This window comes from Coturnix japonica, chromosome 1 (assembly GCF_054131305.1).
Source record: "Coturnix japonica strain WE chromosome 1, WE-NBRP24, whole genome shotgun sequence".
Taxonomy (NCBI): Eukaryota; Metazoa; Chordata; class Aves; order Galliformes; family Phasianidae; genus Coturnix; species Coturnix japonica.
This window is the reverse complement of record NC_140663.1, coordinates 71876161-71898188: the sequence shown is the minus strand read 5'-3', so window position 1 is coordinate 71898188 and position 22028 is coordinate 71876161. Positions and strand designations below refer to the sequence as shown.

At 42.3% G+C, this 22028-nt stretch overlaps 1 protein-coding gene across 2 annotated transcripts in view; it reads right to left on the bottom strand.

Annotated features, from left to right (window-relative positions):
- MAN1A2 (mannosidase alpha class 1A member 2) overlaps positions 1-21281 on the bottom strand; it is a 107292-nt gene extending 86011 nt beyond the window's left edge. For both annotated transcript variants that reach the window (XR_014945213.1, XM_015873576.2), the window contains exon 1: positions 20424-21281. Coding sequence is in view for 1 of the 2 variants with exons in the window: in XM_015873576.2 (XP_015729062.2) it covers positions 20424-20731 (308 nt within the window). In the remaining variant the exon portion in view is untranslated. The remainder of the gene's footprint in view (positions 1-20423) is intronic.
- Between the last annotated feature and the right edge of the window lie 747 nt (positions 21282-22028).

The window sequence follows — 22028 nt, the reverse complement described above, 5'->3', positions numbered from 1 at the left end:
TCTGTGACAAAGCAGGTTTTTTGTTTTGTTTTTACAGATCAGTTACTAAAAACAAAGGTGCTTTCATGCTTGTATATAAGAGTCAGAAATCAAAGTGAAAATTAAGCCAAGTAGGGAAAACTGGCCACCAGCAACTGTTCCCCCACACACAGAAGTACAGCAATGGGTTACTAAAGCAAGACAACAAACTCTTATTATTGTTTGCATTCTCAACAGATGGGTAGACAAAAACAATTATTATTTTTTTTACTCATTGCCTTGAAAACATTACATGCTAAGTACAGAACAGTATTTTCCCTCAAGCCTGACAGCAACAATTATATATATATAAATATACATTTATAATATATATGTATTTTATATACACACATACACATTTATAGCCTTACATACGATTTGATAACATCCACTAACATCACAAGCCCATCATGTTCTTCTAGTATGTGGAGGAGCACACCTTCATGCCATGCAAGGACACTAGTTAGACATCCACAGCCTCTCATTGCCCAGAAAATTAACCAAAAGTGTAGGTTTCTTGAGTGGTTACTGTCAGACAATGGTGGCAGTAGAAGTAATTTCTAGGAGATGGTTATATTTGCACATGATATGAGTACTATTTGGCAAACACAAATGAGAGGGTTTTCTTTAATTCAAGTCCTCATATCCCTCCCTCCTTCCACTGCACTTCCCCCTTTAATCTTTGTGTTCCTATCTCCTGCCTTATTTCACTGTTATTCATATCAAGCTATACTCTGCTAGCTTGCTCCCTTGGTGTTCTTCAGTGATACAGCTCCCATTTTAAACACTAGCTCTCCTCACTTTCACTCATCAGATTCTTTGTGGTAGAAAGAAGAGGGGAACATCAGTGTCAATATCGCCTTTAATTTTAAATAACCCTCTTAAACTCTATACAGGCTTCCTGCAAACAAACATTTCACTTGTGAACAATAAACAAGTCAGTTGGAATGGACCAGCAGAAAACACTGAGTGCAACTGCTTGACCACTTCAGGGCTAACCAGAAGTTAAAGAACACTGATGTGGTCACTGTCCAAACTTCCTTTCAACACTGACAGGCACGGGGCACCACATACACCTCTCTTGGAAGGCTATTAAAACATTTGATCATCCTCACAGTAAATAAATGTTTCCTAATGCCAAGTCTGAACCCCTCTGGTACAACCATTCCCACATGTCCTGTCATCAGATCCCAGAAGAAACCAGCACCTCCCAGTGATGCTGTCTGGGTTTTTTCGGTTTATTTTTTGAATCTTAGACCAAGAATCTGCACCAAAATCCCACTACTCTGGACCTGCTCTCATCTAAGCCAAAGCCTCAGCCTCTGACATTCCTTTGCAGACAGCTGGGTTTCACCTTGAAGTAAACGAGCCATAACTTTACATCCTCCTCTCAAATTTTCTGTTCAATTGTAGAAATTCCTCTATTGTCCAGATAAACCACGTCTTGGCATTTTTTCCAAGAACTCTACCATGCTTAAATTGTTCTGTCTTGTTTCCATGTATATTTAATGGAGCAAGTTAGTGATATGTATTTCTATAGGCACAATGGAAACAAAAATGAAATGACCAACTTTTGTTAAGTTCCATGGCTGATCACAAGCAGCCAATGCTTGCTGCTCTTTATCTTTTCCTTCCTAATTATTTTCCTCCTTCTTGTGATTTAGGCAGTGCTTCTGGATGCAGCTCTGGAATAAGAATAAGTTAAAAAACTGGAAGAATATACTTAGAATTTTAAAAACAAAGAATGAATGGGCACACAGACAACTCCAGAAGGGGCTGAAGAGTTGAAGCACATCTGTTATGCACCGAAAGCAAGCCCAATGCAAAACTAAAAGCCAGCAAATCCAAATTCAAGCTGACCATATAGACTATCACAACACTTTCACGTGTCTAGAAAGCCATTTACTGAAGTTTCATTTGGTGAAGAAAGGCAGAGATTTTCTGCAAACAGCTCCCAGTGACTACATTCATAAGAGTGGCTAAACATCTGTAAAAGCTAAGAAACTTCAAGTTTCTTATCTCATGCAGGTTTTCCAGATGAATCAGATTAACAGTTGCAGGAATGTACGGTTTTGTTCTGTTTTCCATTTCAACAGCAATTAACAAATATCTCATCAGTGAATAAACAAGCAGAAATCACACACTATTTTACACACTTTCAACAATGTGTACGCAGACTTACTCTGTTTTGTGCAGTCTCAGCATCACTCAAAAAACCAAGGTTAGAAAAAACAACGGATGCATAAAGTTGAATAATAATGTAGTTTTCAATCACTACAGGTCGATCAAAAACTTCTCCCTCACATTATTTTCCTTTGTACGATGCAAAATGTAACGCAATTAGATCTGCCTCAAGGCAATAACAATCAAAGTTAGGCACTATATAAGGATTTAATGGCTGTAGCCCATTACTCATGTGGCGTATTATGACTGTGCAGTCTCACAAATTTAACTGAGAAAACATTTATTAATAACATAAAAGATAATTTTAGGAATCAGACCCATTAAAAAAAATACTCAAAAGTCTAAGCCTTACTAGAAAACTCTGAAACTTAGGAATTATTTGTATTCTATCAAGAAACCCGAATCAGAGCAATGTTGCCACCTGCTCTGTGTAAGACAATATAAAACAGCATCCTGTCTCCTAGCACCACGTTAACTGGAGCATATTATTGTCATTTCCAATGGACTAGGAGAAACAGAAAAGGAAACTAGTATTGGAAAAGAGACTTTGGTCAGATAAAAAGTCAAAAATGTATATTTCCAGATGCTCATTTCATTTTGATGTAAGATACAAAATGCATCAAAATACTAACAGCATACTTTTAATTCTAAGCTGCAGAAGTCTATTTCAATTAATGGTGTCAAGCTACAGACACTATCAAACACTATCTAGCTGTTGCTGTACAAGTTTATATACATATATAACAATGTATTTAGACTATTGAACACAGAATGGGCAAACATCCTGCATAACAGAATCACAGAATTGCTCAGGTTGGAAAGGACCTTCAAGATCATCAAGTCCAACCACAACCTACCCATAGTACCCTAACTCTAACAACTCTCCGCTAAATCACATCCCTGAGCATCACATCCAAACAGTTTTTAAACACATCCAGGGATGGAGACTCGACCACCTCCCTGGGGAGCCTATTCCAGTGTTTAACTACCCTTTCTGTAAAGTGTTTCCTGATATCCAAACTAAACCTCCCCTGGCAAAACTCGAGGCCATTTCTTCTCCTCATCCTGTCACCAGTGAGAAGAGACCAACCCCACTCTCCCTACAACCACCTTTCAGGTATTTGAAGAGATTAATAAGGCCTCCCCTCAGCCTCCTCTTCCCCAGGCTAAACAGATTATTTCCTGATTTAGAAGACCTTGAGTTTGATCAAAGAATGATACATAGCTGGTCCTGAGACACTGAGAAAGCAGTTACACATAACTGGGTTCTCATACAACAGCTGAGCAACATCTGTTTCGCATTAAAAACACATCTTTACAAAAAAAGTACATTTACATATGAGATGGACAGAGCAGTCCCACTGCTTTCAGTAGCACAGATCAGTTACTGAAACGTATCCTCAAGCAAAAGGAACCAGCTCTTAAATACTACTTTACGCCCAGCCTGCTATTACTGTCAAAAATAAGAACCCCATAAATAAACTTAAAAAGGCAGAAACACAACAACACAAGCCAAGAAGAAAAAAAGTGGTGCACTCTATAATCAGGTCTGTATCACTGAAGTTCTCACAAAATACAACAAAGCACTGCAGTATTATCCACACCATAACGAGTTCATCTTTTACAGAGATCAACTTGCTACAATCCTCATTATTTGTTTTTCTTTATTCTACAAAATAAATACATACATGCGTTTTTTAGAATGATTAAGACAAACTTGCTTTGATGGCAACTTTTTCCCAGCATAACCACGAACCTATTCAAGCTGCCTGATATCACATTAAACAGAATCCTAAGATTAGTCAGACTTTGATGGCTCATTTTAGATTAAAAATAAAGCCTCAATCACCTGAAAACCAAGAAACTACAAGATTACAGGTTTCCACTATACCTTAATTTGCACCCTCTCCTACACACGTAGAGTCACATTAAACTTTCACGCACACATACATTAACTAGCACCTCCTACACTACTTCACATTTTAACACTTTATGTGATTCTTATGTAACATTTCACCTAAAGAAAAGGAATCACAGGTCCCTTTTTTTCTGAAGCATCAATGACTGTTTCAATAGGTGCTCCGGAAAGCTTGCCTACACCATCAGCATTACTGTACTGACCTGCTACTCTTTCACACTCTCCACTGGCTACATCCCCTGACAGCTGTGTCAAGATGGGGCAACAGGTTCATAAGCCAGTACTGTACAGGAAGTTTTGAGCACAAAGCAACAACATATTAACTTATTAAAGGGCTGATAATAGCAGGACTAGGGGAAATGGTTTTAAGTTAAAAGAGGGAAGATTTAGGTTGGATGTTAGGGGGAAGTTCTTCACTAGGAGAGTGGTTAGGCCCTGGAACAGGCTGCCCAGGGAGGTTGTGGATGCCCCGTCCTTGGAGGTGTTCAAGACCAGGTTGGACGGGGCCCTGGGCAACCTGATCTAGTAAAGGTGTATGTTTGGTGGCCCTGCCAGGCAGGGGGGTTGGAACTACATGATCCTTGAGGTCCCTTCCAAGCCGGGTCATTCTGTGATTCTGTGTGATTCTGTAACTCCAATCACTCACATGCAGAGCAATACAGACAGCATCCTTATTCTCCCATTTGGAAAGAGTTCCTAGAGGCATGAAGAAAATCGTTAGGTGTGATTGAAAAGGCCCATACAGTCCCCCAGAAACTGAACAAGTCTTAATGCAGAAGTTTCATTTATCTCTAATTTTTTGTCCTTCATACTCACTTGATAAAAGGAATCAGTGCATCTATCAATTACAGAAGGTTCTTATTCACATAGTTTAGCCCAATAACAGAACATTGTGGTATTAGTTTTGACTAATATGCTACCAAAGGTTTCATAATATTTTTACATAATAAAGAAATAGCAATACATAAGAGAAGAAATAAAAGAGAAACAGGATTTCACCTGTTTATCTTCACAAGATATAGCTTAAAACACTCCTCCAGCAGAGATCAAAGTCTTGCTGAAACCAGTATATATGAACATCAGAGAGAAAGCTGCATGAATTCCCTCAGTAGGAAGTGTTAAGTACAAACATTTATATACTTGATATACCAGGACAGCCTCACACTCTATATGCAATAGGACAAATTACATTCAGTGCCACTCCATACAGATGTTTTAAGCTTGCTCTAAAAAAGGAAGGGGACATACCTTTATTAACTTGTTTTATAAAAACAATTTTATTTTTATCTGCTAAAAATCAGATTGAAAGTTTTATTTAGTTTAAAATAGTGATCCAATAAGAAAAACTAAAACACTTGAACCAAGCAGTAATATTCACATCCACCTGACTTTTTGAAGTGTAAAGTAAATAACATCAAGAAACAAGTTTGAGACACTAGAAAGGAAAAACAGGGGTGCCAAAACATACTTGCTGTACACAATTAGACATGCGTATGCATATTTATATGTATCTGAAGAAAAAGCCAAGCAGCAATCACTAAAAAGTATGACAGTTATTTTAACATCTCAGTAATTCATGACTGCGAGGCTGGAGTTTTACACCCATAACATTTGAGCAAACAGAAGATGACAACCTCCTGCTATCAGTTACTATGTAGGTCAACAGCAGAGGAGGAGAAAAATACCTTGACAGGGTATCACACATATCAGCTTGCAGCAGGAGGATGGGAGGGTGGGGAAAGAAACAAGACTGACTACAGCTCCACATCGTACTTACAATGATTAATAAGTGGCTACTGCCAAGCACAAAGTTCTACTCAACCTCACACCAGCTCTGGTACTTGTCACTGGCTGATGAACTCAGCATAGGAGACTATCTGAGGGCTTGTTAGTGCTGTCCTGGACACCGGCTTGCTCTGAGTTTTTCTGCATGGGTTTATCTTCCTGATTTGGCTGGTGGTAGGGTGGGATGACGGTCAAAGCTAACACCGGGAAAGAAGTGGAAACAATCTTTCCACTGCAGGCAAGTCTATACAGCCTTCCTTTAAAAGGATCAGCCAGAGAAGAAACCAATGTGTACACTGTAGCTTTAAAGCAACTATTATAACAAAAAAATGAAATTAAATTGCCAACAGCAATAAGGCGGGGTGTCTGCTAGAAGCTGACAACTACTACATGTGGTAAGACAGATGAACTGACTGAACAACCCACACAACTCCTAGACTACAGACCACTAACGTAAGTACAAGTCATGGCAGGTTAAGTTTTGGGAACTTCTGGCTGTCTCAGAGAGAGGACCCATCCACTAAGCCAGTTTCCAGCAGGGGAAGACATGGACTTTATTGTACACTCAAGGCAAAGAAGCTACACACATAGACCCGCGAGAGCATATCCTGGTATGAAAGGCAGCTGCCCACCATCAGCATTGGAACCTACTCTGAACAGTGTACAGGAACTGCTTACACAGAACTGCAGTATTAGCGATACGATCAACAATAATAGCTCAAACACTGTTTTATGTAATTAATATTATAACTCAGTATTCCTTGTGTGGGTCATCATCTCTGTACAAACCACTTGATATCCCTGAACTTTGGCTGCCCTACAAAACCAAGCTCCCTTACTCCCTATGCAGGTTCTCAGGAGACCAGAAAACAAGCAAGTCAGCCAGTGCTGACCAGACTGAACTGAAAAATCACAGAATGGCTTGAGTTGGAAGGGACCTCAAGGATCATCAGGTTCCAAACTCCCTGCCATTGGCAGGGTTGCCAACTGCTGGATAAATACTAGATCAGATTGCCCATGGCCCCATCCAACCTGCCCTTAAACACCTTCAGGGGTGGAGCATCCAAAACCTCTCTGGGCAACCTGTTCCAGCACTTCACCACTCTCTCTGTGACAAACTTCCCCTTGACATCTAATCTAAAGCTTCCTTCCTTTAGTTTAAATCCTCCTATTACTATCTACCCATATAAAAAGTTCATTTGCCTCACATTTAAACTCCCTTTTAATACCAGAAGGCCACAATGAGGTCTCCCCACAGCACTCTCTTTTCTAGGCTGAACAAGCCCAGTTCCTTCATCCAATCACTGATCACACTGGGCCAAGCCAGGTCTCCTAACTGGCCAAATGCCCAAACACCGCTCTCAGAACAAGGACTAAGGAAAGATTAAAAGGCTGACCACACAGGAGAACACAACATAAGCTTTAAGTGTTACAGAACTGCATATACAAGGGCCTCAAGTGATATGGAGCAGACTTCTCAGTCTCTTAAAGTAAGCCTGAAGACTCACAAATTGAAGAAAAAAACCTGGAGAAAGCAAAAGCCATGATATGAGCATCTTCTTAATATAAAAATTCTTGATTCTTCAAATGTAAAATAAGTTGACAGCTAACAATAACACACAAGCAATGGCTATCGTAAAGAGAGAGCAGCAAACAGTATTTAAAAGTAGACTCACAGATGGCAAACTTTCAGGTAAACAGATGGTACTACATGTCTCTGTACAGGAATCCCTCTGGCAGGTTCTGCAAAGTGCTATAAAAGCAGCTCCCCTCACACAGATGTGCTGCCAACACAAGCTGCCATATTTCCATAACACTATTTTACTCACCCAGAGTAGCTCTGTGCATCCCAGAAGCAACAGTGCTTCAAATAGCCTATGGAAAGTGAGAGGTGGTGCATTCAGGGATGTAATGGAGTCACTGTAGGACATGCTTTAGTGGGCGTGCTGGTGGTGATGGGTTGATGGTTGGACTAGATGATCTTAGTCATCATTTCAAACCCTAATGATTCTATATAGGAAGACACAGACTGCAATGTGGATATACTTTTTATACTGGATTGATCAAAACATAAACACCCTCTATAGAAAGTTCTCCCATAGCACACCCCTAGGAGTGGTTAGAAGAACAGCAAATCTTTATACCTTTCTACTTGACAAAGCAGTCAAACCCAGAACAAAAGAGAAAGCAATGAAATACCTCGAAGCAGAATCAAAACTGTCAAATTCGCAGTGATCCATAGAACAAAACCACATCTCACTACTCAAAGAAGTTTTTCAATCTCGTCAATAAATCAGAGGATGAAAGACAAGGGTGTGTGACAAATCACTTAGCTTTACAGTTGCTTTTAACAAGTTTCCACATAAAAAAAATCCACCCTGCTAATAAACTACATAATCATGATTCAAGAAACAGACACTTGGGTGAGGTTTTTTGTATTACGAAAGGCCGGAAAAGCAACAATGGATCAGCAACTCCCCATTAAAAAAAAACAAAGTCACATGTAACAACTCAGTGCTCACAAATCTTACAGCATTTATGAATATGGCAAGCTTTTTTTCCTTCAAAAGAGAACACAGATACAGTCTTTATCATAGAACAACATTGAGGTTGGCAGAGAGCCCTGCAGCTCATCTGGTCTAAACTCTGCTCAATCAAGACCACTTGTAGCAGGTTGCCAGCTCAGGTACAGAAAGCTTCTGAACACCCCCAAGGATGGAGATATACCATAATTTATGCAATGGAGTTTTCTTCCATATGGGGAAACTGCAGAGAATGTAAGCAATAAGCTTCACGCTGAGAAAAACAACTTCCCAACTGCATAAACAGTCTTTCCAATTGGGTAAACGATATCACTGACAGCCTTTTAGGTTAGTCAAATCCAACACAGAATCTAAGGAATTACTGACCTACAAACAAGCTACGTATCTTAACATCAAGCTGGTGAAGGCAACAGAATGCAGCAGAGGTACAGAAGAGGAAATAGTGATGTGAACTACCCTTACGCATTACAGCATTAGTGAAAGGTGGCTTGGAATTCTTCAGGAACAGCTACATAAATCTCAATTCACACACATCTGTAATAAAAGTACTGTCAGAATACAGTACCTGAGAAAAATATGACAAATGATTGGCAATTTATAACTAACATACACATCTAGAAGGTCACTTCCAGTTATTATCATTTGGGATTCCGGAAAGAAGGGAGAAGCAATAAAGCAAACAAAACGTAATATTAGAGAAGGAAAATGAGTCAGTACTTGACACTTATCACCAGACTTCTCTTTTCGACACCACACCCAGTCTCATAGGAAAAGGCTGTGACAGGCAAAGGGCACCTGATCTGACAGACAGCAAGGAAGAAAGGGACAGACATGGCTGGGGTAAGCTTCCATCCAGCTCCTTTTATCTTCTGGATGCGGTGCTGAGGGATATGATTTAGCAGAGGGTTGTTAGAGTTAGGGTACTATGGTTAGGCTGAGGATGGACTTGATGATCTTTGAGGTCTTTTCCAGCCTGAGTAGTTCTATGATTCCATCTTCCTCCCCAGCTTAACACAGTAGAAGAGATGTGGGTGCTATTTAAGATGTCTCAAACTACTCAACACTCACCACATCGAAAGCCCTGTTTTATTTCAACTGCTAAAACGCTAAACTGAAAACAGAAGTTTCAAATTGCTAAAAATAAGTGATCGATTTATAAAAAGGAAAGGTAGAACAGAAACTGAAAATAAAATATGAAAACAGAAGCTACCTACCACAACTATCTTTGAACAGACTGATGTAGAATCATAGAATGGCTTGTGTGTGAAGGGACTCTAAAATCCATCTAGTTCCAACCTTCCTGCCATGCTCAGGATTGTCACCCACCAGACCAGGCTGCTCAGGACCCCATCCAACCTGGCCAAGGACAAAGCATCCATAGTTTCTCATGGCAGCTTGTTTCAGCCTCACCACCTTCCCAGTGGAAAATTTATCTCTGGAATCTAATATGAATTGCCCCCCTGTTAGCTTAAAGCCAATCCCCCTTGTCCTGTCACTATCTACCCCTATAAAAAGTTGGTTTTCCTCCCACTTATAAGCTCCCTTTAACCACTGGAAGGTAGCAATGAGGTCTCCCTGGAGTCTTCTCTCCTCCAGGCTGAAGAAGCCCAGCTCCTTTAGCCTGCTGTCATAAGACCGATGCTTCAGTCATTTATTTAAACTATTTTTTATTTAAATTTATTTTTGAATTCAACTGCATTTTAAATTTCTGCAGGATAACCCTCAGCAATTTACAGAGTAAAAATAATTTGCATTGGTTTATACCTTAATGGACATTAACTGAGAACTGATCATGTCAATACTCGAACCATTCAGAACCAGTAAAGGTGGCATTTTCCTTGCAGCTCCCAGTGTTCCTCCTGCAAGTGTTCCTGCACATTACATGACCACTTGAAACATCACATTGAGCATCATCAGTCAGGCACTTTGCCAAATTGACACAAATGTGTCAAGCCTCATTTTTCTTTGTAATAGCAGCAGACTGGATGTCTAGTTCCACTGTAGTGTGACAGCCAGATGCTATTCTGGGTAAATTACATCTAAGGAGGGGAAAGGGCTGTCAAGCAAACCACTAGGTATAACTACAATAGCGCATCCGTCTGAATAAAATTAGTGATCAAGTCATTTATAAAAAGATAAACATATCAAATTACTGATATATTAAAAACGCAATAAACCAAGTGCCTGGGGTTCACACACAGCAGTAGTGAATCTCAATTTCTGTTGGTTCAGAAACACACACACACGAATAAAATCACAGAATCACAGAATGACCCGGGTTGGAAGGGACCTCAAGGATCAGGTAGTTCCAACCCCCCTGCCTGGCAGGGCCACCAAACATACACATTTACTAGATCAGGTTGCCCAGGGCCCCGTCCAACCTGGTCTTGAACACCTCCAAGGACGGGAGGTGATACAAATCTTCCAATTACTTCCAATAGTAATGTATCTAATACAGGGATATAGTGCAAAATCTCTCATTTGTTTCAACTCCCCCATTTACTGGGAAGTAGCATTCCCAAATATCACATTAAGATATTAAATAGCCGTGTACTCCACTGTCTAGAACATGAAATCATTCACAAAATATACAAGCTTGAATTATCTGTATGAACCTTTCCCTTTGTAAAATCCTATGATGCAGAAGAGTCCATCTACTCTTCTGCTGCATTTTCTTCTCCAGATCATACTATATTGCAGCTCAAGATTCAATCCAAGAGGTATTTAATAATTTGGACAACACTTTCCACTTAAAAGGAAATGGATGACACCAGAACAGATGCCTTTAGGAGACCAAGGACTTGAAATTATAGCACTGAGAAAACAGATATACTTGCATCATCTGCAATTATTAAGTCTAGAGTAAAACAGTCCTCAGTGCTTTCAAGATAAAGCTGATTAACACAAGATTTAAAAGGTCACCAGAAACATGGTTCTCAGTCAAATTAGTTCACACCATTTTTTCCTCACAGCTATTTCTCCAAGACTTACAAAATATTCTCTGAAATTCTGCAAATCTAAGTAAATTGCTATTAACACACCAGACTCTTTTCTCCACTCAAGTTGACTCAGAATCCCTCATTATTAAGGTGTATGTTTGGTGGCCCTGCCAGGCAGGGGGGCTGGAACTACATGATCCTTGAGGTCCCTTCCAACCCGGGTCATTCTGTGATTCTGTGATTATTTCTTGCCTCCATAGATTTTGACCTATGCTCTTGTTTTCTGATCCCCAAAAACAGCAGAAAAGTTCATCTGAATATATAATAAAAGATTGCCTGAATTTATATACAAACATGACTGCAGAACGTAGATTCAAAATGAAGAGACTTTTGGGGTTCTGTACCACACAAGGTTGATGGGGTAGTAGAAACAGCATCTCATCTAGGACGATAAATAAGCAGCATCCCTAAGTTCCATGATGAAATAGCAAATACTGAAAATGAAGTACATTCTTGAAGATAACAACATAACACGAAAAATCTGCTGAGGAAATGGCATATTCTTTAAGTTAATCTTAACAGCCAACACAGCAAATGTGATCCTCCCATTCCCAGGACTAAAGGGATACGCCACTCACACAGATGAGGTCGCTTCCTCACCCTTTGCAATTACCTTTTATTGTATCACAAGAGTGTAAAATGGATTAGTGTGACTCATCACTGACAGTCGTCTGCCTGTAAGCCGCCTGACTGTGCACTTCAGTCTGAACATGCCACCAGTTCCAGAAGGGCAGCAACAACCTGCCAGGAGAACAAGCAGCCTGCCTATGTAAAGTTCATGTCCCCTGCTGGTCTACAAACAGAGCTAAACCTGAATGGTGATGAATATGATCTTATAAATATCTCGCTGGTTGCTAAAAGCATACATTAAACGTGACAATTACCGTTTTTTCTTGCAGTTGTTAATAAACTTATTTCAGAGCTCTCAAGTCTTGTTGCAGCAAGGAAGTACTTTCATCATACGTGCTCCCTTAAAGCTGTAAATAACTTTGCTTACATCATATTGGCAGGCTGCACAACACTAAGCCAGGTGAAAACCTCGAACTTTCTCCCTGTCCACTGTGAGTTTCAAGGGAGATCTATGGCAAGAGGCTAGAGAAGCATTTACAACATCATCCAGTGTCTTAAGAGGTAACTAACAAGTGAAAGAAAGCACATAAAATATTAATTAAACTAAGCTGAATACCGTATTACAAGGTAATCCAGTTCATGAGTCCGCATCTTAAAAACACTCAAAAAACTGAAGGCAGCAAAGCAGAATCATAAGAATCATAAATAAGAATCAGCATCTGGACAAATAGATGTTGCAAGGAGCAGAACTAAAGTAGCCCAGCACTTCATGCATTAGTATCCTTTAGCTGTGTGGACCAACGTTGCCTCTAACCTTTGTAACACTTCCAGATAGACCAACCAGCATCGCTGATCAGGTTTCATGGATGACTCTTGGGCTCTTCCTTTCAACACTGTCCCTACTTACAGTCTCACATATAATTAGCAATTAGATAATAACAAGTAAATAGACTTATTTTGACAGGTCACTCAGCTTCCCATAGAAGTTACAGGGAAAAAGATGACTTAACAGGGAAGAGATTCAGCACCACAGGTGAACATATAGCACAATGTTATACACTTTGCCTGCTTAAGAGCAAAGCTAAAGATACCTTAAAGAACAGCTTCCAACTTAGAATAGCAGGTTAACACATAGCACGTCTTCTTAAAATGTTTAAGTTTCAGAAACACCAAAGAACCTGGTCAGGTACTCAAAAATAAAAGCTAGTTGTTGAATTCTGAAATTCAAAGACAATTTGTATAGATCAGAGGGTACATAATTACATTGTAAATGCAGGTGCTCTGAAAAAGCTAAAATCACACACTGCATTTAGAGCCTTCAGACTTTTTATTTCAAGGATCAAGGAGGTGTGGAAAGGATATTTATTTTTCTCATTGCTTGACTTTGAGCTTGTTGAACAATCTTCTTTCTACAAGCAATAGCTTGCAAAAAAAAAAAAAAAAACCCTCTACATTTTAGTAATGTAGTGTTAAAGTACCAAATTAAGACACGTTACAACATTCACACGTCCCCACAAATGGAAGCAGGAAAATGAACAAACCCCACAAGCTACAAATGCGTGCACTGAAGTTCCTGCTTTGTCTTTGCTGTGAGAAATAACTGTCTGCATAACAGACCAAATTTCTCTGAACACTCCAACGGCAATAACAGGCAGGATGGTGAAATAGACACTGATCACATTTAGTAGTTTACGGGCTTCTTGGGGAAGAGCCTCAGAAGGAGAGAAAAAAGAATCTAATCATCTCTAAGGCAAAATATTAACATACGCTTCAGAGATAAGTTATGAAGTAATGACATCTTTCTGAAACAATTATCAACTGAAAATACATTGCTGTAGTGCTCAAACATTTCACATACAGACCAATAGCAGATTTCTCCTCACACAAGCTGAAAGCGTTTAGATAAGAGAGCAATAAAATCTTTCAAGGTCTTCCCTCTTTTTTGCCAGTATTACGTTTCCATCCAATTGCTTTATAATCATGCACACATACAACAAGACATCATCAAATTTGTAATTACATTTACATACGCTTGCTGTAAGGAAGCAACAGCCTGCAACTTCCAGCAGAGGAAGACTGGAATGTTTGTATTTAATATATTATACATACAACAGCAGAAAATGGAAGAACACAGTGTGCCCACATTGCTTACTATTGCTTATACCACTGCAAACACCATCAAGTAACCTCCAGTTACGTTACAATTCTTTGGAGACTTCCATCTACAAAATGCTGCTGCCTCCCACCCACTGGCTGGCCTATATCCAGCAAGCAGCTTTCTGCAGTTTTCCCACGCCTACAGAATCACAGAATGACCCGGGTTGGAAGGGACCTCAAGGATCATGTAGTTCCAACCCCCCTGCCTGGCAGGGCCACCAAACATACACCTTTACTAGATCAGGTTGCCCAGGGCCCCGTCCAACCTGGCCTTGAACACCTCCAAGGACGGGGCATCCACAACCTCCCTGGGCAGCCTGTTCCAGGGCCTAACCACTCTCCTAGTGAAGAACTTCCCCCTAACATCCAACCTAAATCTTCCCTCTTTTAACTTAAATCCATTTCCCCTAGTCCTGGTATTATCGGCCCTTTTGGAGAGTATACTCCCCTCCTGGATATAGGTTTCCTTCAGGTACTGAAAGACTGCAATGAGGCCTAATTGTTTTCCAGGATGCACACAAAGCATAGATCATGCAGAAAACGTGTTGTTTCTTTCTTTTTAACTGAAAGGATAAGAACCGCAGAATGAGCTCTCAACTGCTCTCTTCCATAGTGCAAGAAATGCTTTGTCAAACTGGAGCACAACAACCTGAAGAAAGAAGCACTCTGCATCTGATGTGGGCTGTTAAGCAGATGGGGAGGGGAGGAGGAAGGACATCTATACAGATGGTCTGGATGAAAGCATTTCTCAGCCTACTACATGCACTTATTTCAGCACAACCTTGCAAAATAACACAAGAGGGTACCTCCTCTCCCACTGCACAGTATAACTTCAGGAAAATATCAAGTTTAAGGGTATAAGATGGAAGAAATCTAAAGAAAGACAACTAGAAATACAAGATGTTTCTGACCCTCAACCTGGAACACACTCTTCCTGTGCTCTTCAGCTCCATCAGGGCCACCAGGAGGACCTCGCACCCTGGAAGCCCCCTCTTCTCTACAAAGCACCTCAACTTGCACTTGATGCCCATATCGTACGCTTATTATGCAGTCTGCTCTGACAACACGCTCAACATAATGCAAAGAGAAACTGGATGAACAATGTGTTTAGCCCCAGAGGCTACAGCAGCTTCTGAATTTTCAGGGGAAAAAGCAAGTTCTCTGAATCACAATATCCAATACCTGTAATTGCACGATGACCTGCATCAGGTCAAGTACACACAGGGGGAGAAGAGCAGAAGTTGGTTTTACACCACTTTTTCTTGATGGCATGGCAAAGGACCCACTTTTACATCTAATTAAGCCACATAGTCCACAGAAGGTAAAAGAAGCCAAAAGAAGCATATAAAGTTTTTCGAATTAAGAAGAGTAGCAGGATTTCAAGGCATAAGGAAGCTCTTCACAATCATTTTTATTACTTACACCACTGAGGAGTACAGCAGTAGCAGTTACTGCCCTTAGAGGTAAACAGAAATCAAGCAACAGAGAATCACAGAATGGCCTGGGTTGAAAAGGACCATAATGATAGTCTAGTTTCAACCTGCAGACCAGGCTGCCCAGAGCCACATCCAGCCTGGCCTTCAATGCCTCCAGGGATGGGGCATCCACAGCCTCCTTGGGCAACCTGTTCCAGTGCGTCACCACCCTCTGAGTGAAACACTTCCTCCTAATACCCAACCTAAACCTCCCCTGTCTCAGTTTAAGACAATAAAGAAATAAAAGAATGCTTTTAAACTATTGCCATCCAGCTGCTGACCCACAGCTGGCCACGTCAAACTGCTGAGCTTATCGTTTCTGCACAACACACAAGCTAACATACCTTAGATTCAAAGGAACAATGCCACAGGTGTGATTTATACTCATCTGTACCCACTCTGAACAACAGAAGTTTGTCTGGCAAAGATGCTGTTCACTTCAAAGCTGTATTTCCCTCATTCTGGAACCTCCGCAATATCCTACTTGAAACAGAAAGAAATTCATCCGGGGAAACGAGATGGGTTTTTATGAAGCACAGGTATGCACTTCATTTCAGAAGTCCTCACCATTTCCTCGCCAAGGCAAGATCTTGCAATACAAACTTTTCCAACATCCCTATCCATTAGCCCAAAAGAACACGGGAAGAGCTTCCCCTGAAATACATGGCTAAAAACGAGCAGTAGCTTGTAGACCCTCCAATACCCAAAATATCGGTTGCATCTTTATTTCAGATTTTAATTGCCTTCTTACAAGAAAGTTGTTTTTTCTATGGATGATAGGCAAGGACATTGCAACACTTGAGCAAACACATCATTTTTTAGGGAGTGGGGGTTTTCCACTTCTGGCTGGCAGGGGAAGAGGGAAGAGAAACAGCAAACAAAGCAAACTGGCTAACAGAAGACGCTGACATTAGCTTTACAGGAGGTAACCACTTCTGGTGCTATTACAATAGGAACAATAATAGTAACACTCAAGAATGTCAAAGGGATCCGGGAAATGAGGTGGGAAAGCAACGTGAGGGAATACAAAAAGGCTGACTGAGAACTATTATTTCCACACCCAATAGCAATGCACAGCTAAGTGACAACTACTTACCTACATCCTTATTATATTTTGCTAGAAGATATTAAGACAAATACACTCCAATAAACTACAAAGATCAGAAATTAAAGAGTAGGGAGAAAATAAGCATTAAAGTACTATATCACAGAATCACAGAATGACCCGGGTTGGAAGGGACCTCAAGGATCATGTAGTTCCAACCCCCCTGCCTGGCAGGGCCACCAAACATACACATTTACTAGATCAGGTTGCCCAGGGCCCCGTCCAACCTGGCCTTGAACACCTCCAAGGACGGGGCATCCACAACCTCCCTGGGCAGCCTGTTCCAGGGCCTAACCACTCTCCTAGTGAAGAACTTCCCCCTAACATCCAACCTAAATCTTCCCTCTTTCAACTTAAATCCACTTCCCCTAGTCCTGGTATTATCGGCCCTTTTGGAGAGTTTACTCCCTTCCTGGATATAGGTTCCCTTCAGGTATTGAAAGGCTGCAATGAGGTCACCTCGCAGCCTTCTGTTCTCCAGGCTGAACAAACCCAGCTCCCTCAGCCTGTCCTCATAGGGGAGGTGCTCCAGCCCCTTGATCATCTTTGTGGCCCTCCTCTGGACCCTTTCCAACAGCTCCATGTCTTTCTTGTACTGAGGGCTCCACACCTGGACACAGTACTCCAGATGGGGCCTCACAAGAGCATATATCCTATATATATATATATATATAAATATATATATATATATATATATATATATATATATATATATATATATCTCCTATATCCCAAGAAAGTAGCCTAACTATATGTTTTGGGTTTGGTCATGGGTTTTTCTGTTGTTGTTTTAGTATTCAATAGAAGTCAATACCAACTGTCACCAAAGAAACACTTCCTTAGCCACTAAGCAAACACACCTGTCACTTCATGATAAACTGTGTACCATGTAGAAATGACACTTGATCCGGTTTCTTCTCAGGTCCCACAGTTGTTGCAAAAAGCTTACCAATTTATTGCTATGCTTTACATCACAGCGCATGCTTTGAGCAGTAACCCAGTAGGTCACTTTACCTTGATCTTTTGCTTTGACTCCATGGTACGATCCCAGAAATAACACCTACAGAGAAGCTGATGTTTGGCTTTGCTCCTGTATGGTAAACTGAACAAAGTTCTTCGTTCCAAAATAAGTTATCTAAAAGATCCTTTGCTTTCTACGAACATTGTCAAGATCCCTAAGATCCGGGAGCAGTAACTAAACAGTGAAAATATCAGTAGGCAATTGCTTCCCTTTACAGGATAATAGTCACCACGCCAACCCCACACGAGCAAATATCTATTGATAACACTATCAGGTAACAAGCCAATGAAGTTGCTCCACAAGGAAAGTACATAACGTGGCCTCTTTATGCATACAGCAATGTTCCCACAAATGTCCTGTAAGAAGGCAGGATTTTTAAGTAATTAAGTCCTGCAAACCACTAGAATATGCTAAGCATATCTTAAATAATAGGAATAGTACCTATTTTTGCTCAATTACAGAATCACAGAATGACCCGGGTTGGAAGGGACCTCAAGGATCATGTAGTTCCAACCCCCCTGCCTGGCAGGGCCACCAAACATACACCTTTACTAGATCAGGTTGCCCAGGGCCCCGTCCAACCTGGTCTTGAACACCTCCAAGGACGGGGCATCCACAACCTCCCTGGGCAGCCTGTTCCAGGGCCGAACCACTCTCCTAGTGAAGAACTTCCCCCTAACATCCAAATTACAACAGAAATGGTGGTCATAAAACCTGCACATGACAGAGAAGCTCTGGCTGGGGGTGAGGAAAAGTACATATTCACAACTATAGAGGAACTATAGGAGAGTCAACCAATGACACAGTAACCACTGCTTTTAATATTTATTTAGACTCTGGTTTAAACTCACTACCAGAGCTAAGCACATTTTGTTTACCTGACTGTGAAATAAAACCCGTCTATGCTCACAGTGTCAGTAATCACACTTAAAAAGCAACCCACATAAGTAGGTTAATCTGGAGCATCACTTCAGAACTGGCAGCATTAACAAATCCCTTTTTCTTTGGCCCATCTACTGGGCAACATGAGGTACAACAGCTCCAACTGGAGTTTGGATAAATACTGCTGAACTCGTTTTTGTTTCATCTGTCTTCTGTTTTAGAACTTGGTTTTGATGGTACGTGTTAGCACGACTGGGGAAACTAAGAAATGAGATCACCAGAAAAAATGACAGCGAAAGATGAAAACTTCAAAGGTGTATTTAAAGAACACTAAAGCCCATGTTTTGTGCCATGTTTAACTGGACCGAAAACTCACATCACACACAAAAAAGGTCCTTGTGAAATGTTAAGCATCCGTGCCCTTTCAGTCAGCAAGAAAGGGCTTGTGATAAACTCTGACATCCAACAGCAGAGGTACCATGAGGAAAAATATCACAGCGCTCAGGTAGACCTTGTAACCAAGAGGATGTTAATAATAGTAAGCAATGAGACCCCTCCCTTTTAATCTACACAAGTAGCCTTCGAGAAATTCTAATATCACATCAACAGGATTTATTTTAAACAGTTCTTGAAAGAACACTATCAGCATAAGCAACATTGCTTTAAATTCCACTTAAATTCAAGTATATTGAAATACTGAAGAGTAGACATTCTATCACCCACTGTCACCACATTTTACACATCTTTGACAGTAAGGAGAGATCTTACTCAAGCACAAAAGGCCGGACTTAAGCAATTAAAGCGTATTCGAAGCAAATACACCACAAAACCTGCATTTAAATTCTGGAATCTCAGTTTTGAAGACACTTTGACATAAGCCAGTCTTGAATACTAAGACACTCGCCCTGCATAAAGCCTCAGGTGCCCCCAAAAAGCTACCACGAGGATGGCATTGATCATTGATACTGTTAACACTTCATTTCTGATTTCTTCACATTAACACAATAAAGGAAGCTCAACTGCAGTCACCTCCAATTGCTTGGTATAACATTGTAACAATGGATTTTAAGGGCTGGAAAGGATGGCTATGCCTACAACACTTGCTCAACATCCTCTTGTATATCATAGGCTGACAGATTTCATGCTGCAGCTCTGAGGCTTCACCAGATGAGAGCTCAGTTTAAACCACTCACCAACAAGCTGATGTCTTGAGCAAGCAAGTAAAGCCGACGGAAAAGATGAAGCAGCTTTGAAGTCACGCCAGTTATCCCCTAAAATACCATAATGCAGCCCTCCCTCCACACACACACTTTCCCCCATGACTGATACTACCGGCTACTGTTGACTAGAGTGAGAAAACAACCACTAGCACTGGAGGTTTAGCCTTGCAGCCCTCACTAGCCAGAAGGCCACAATTTAAATCTTCCTTGTGGAAAAAAAGAGACAGAGCTGCATACATCCAGAGAACATAAGGGCAGACAGAACAGCACCAAGAAATTACACACTAAGAAGACTTAAGAACGACAGAGAGAATAGGAAACACGTGAAAGGCTCTTACTTTTCACAGCCACATCGACGGAACGTCTGTAGCTGGCAGCCCGAGAGCCTCACCAGTCACGGTGAGCAGCCCTAACTTTTCCATCCGCCAAACAAAAAGGGGATATCGTTCTCAGATGAGGGGACGTGAAGAACACGAGAAGCCCACGGCCGGAGCCCTCCGAACCGCGGTGTCCCTCAGCCCATCCCCGCAGCCCGCGGGCACCCACCTGTGCCGGTGCTCGTCGTGTCCCTGCCCGTGGATCAAGAAGCCTCCCAAGTGCTTGCCCCCCTTGCTGGTGTCCACGTGAGGGATGAGCACGTCCTCCAGCCCCAGGTCAAAGCGTTTGTGCTTCGACGAGTCCGGCAGGAAGAAGAACGCCCCGAAGCACAGCGTGATGAAGGCACTCAGGATAAGGAGCAAGATGAATTTCTCCGACAGTCTCAGGGTAGCCCTGTGGTGCGGGAAGGACGACGCGCCCAGGTTGAGGGCGGGCAGCCTGCGCCCGGCCAGGGGCAGCAGGGCGGGAGCGCTCATCCTGCCGCTCACGGCCGCGCTAAGGGGCGCCCCGGCAGCCCCTCAGCCCCGGCGGGGGCCGGCCCGGGCCCGCCTCGGTTCCGTCGCCTCTCGGCCCGGCTCAGGAGCAGTCACCGGCCTCACCATCCTCCCCGCGGTCGCCGGGCCGCGGCCCCCCTACAGCGACCAACCGCCGCGGGGGGAGCGAGGGCCTGGCCGCCCCGACGGCTCCCGCCGCCCGACAGGGCCCGAGCGGGCGGCTCCGCTCAGCGCCGCTCGTCGAGCTCCGCGGCGGCTCCGCTCCGGGCTGGCGGCGGCGAGCGGGCTGCGAGGGGCCCGGCCTGGCGTGCGGCGCCGCTCTGCCCGCGTGTCCTGAACGGGGCCGGGCGGAGGCTCATCCCCGCCGCCCCGCTGCGAACGGCGAGCGGCGCCGGTACGGCCGCCGCAATTGCACTCCGGACCCCCCTCCTCGCCCTGCCTGCGCCTGCGCGAAGGCGGCAGGACACGCAAGCGCGATGAGAAAAGCGAGGAGTCCCGGAATACGCTGCCAAGGCCGCCCGCCCCATGGGCCGGAGGGGAGGGGACAGGGGAGGAGCATTGTATGGCGTGTATGGGGGTTGTGGGGATTTGGGTGGCTTCTTGTGGTCCCTCCTTGGTAGCTCTGTTTTGGACTCTTCTTGAGTACGTCCACGTTTCTCTTGCACTGGAGACACAGAACTGGATCCAGTTCTGCGCTCCAGGTGTGGCCCCACCAACACTGAACAGAGTGGAGGGATCTCCTGCCTCCACCTGCTGGCCGTGCTCTGCCTCAAGCAGCCAAGAAAACCACCAGCCTTTGCTATGAGGTCGCATTCCTGCCTCGTGCTCAGTTTAGTGTCCAGCAGGACTTTTTTTTTAGGTCTTTTTTTAGGTCTTTTTCTGCAAAACAGAATGCAAGGGTCTAAGGTCCCTTCCAACCCGCATGAGACTATGATACTATGATACTATGATGATACTATGATAGATGTGGTGTTGAGGAATATGATTTAGCCGGGAAGTATTGGTAATGGTTGGACTAGATGATCTTCTAGGTCTTTTCCAACCTTGATAATTCTGTGATTCTGTGTGAAAACCGTTTTCTGGCCAGATATATATATATATCTGCATATATATATATATATCTTTTGCATAGGATATAGCATATATATATATATATTTGCATAGGATATAGCATATATATATATTCCCTGCAAAATCCACAGTAGAACATCTAAGGTTGGTAAAATTACCTCCTCTATAGGATGGATGAGATGAAGACTGTACATGGGAATACCAACTA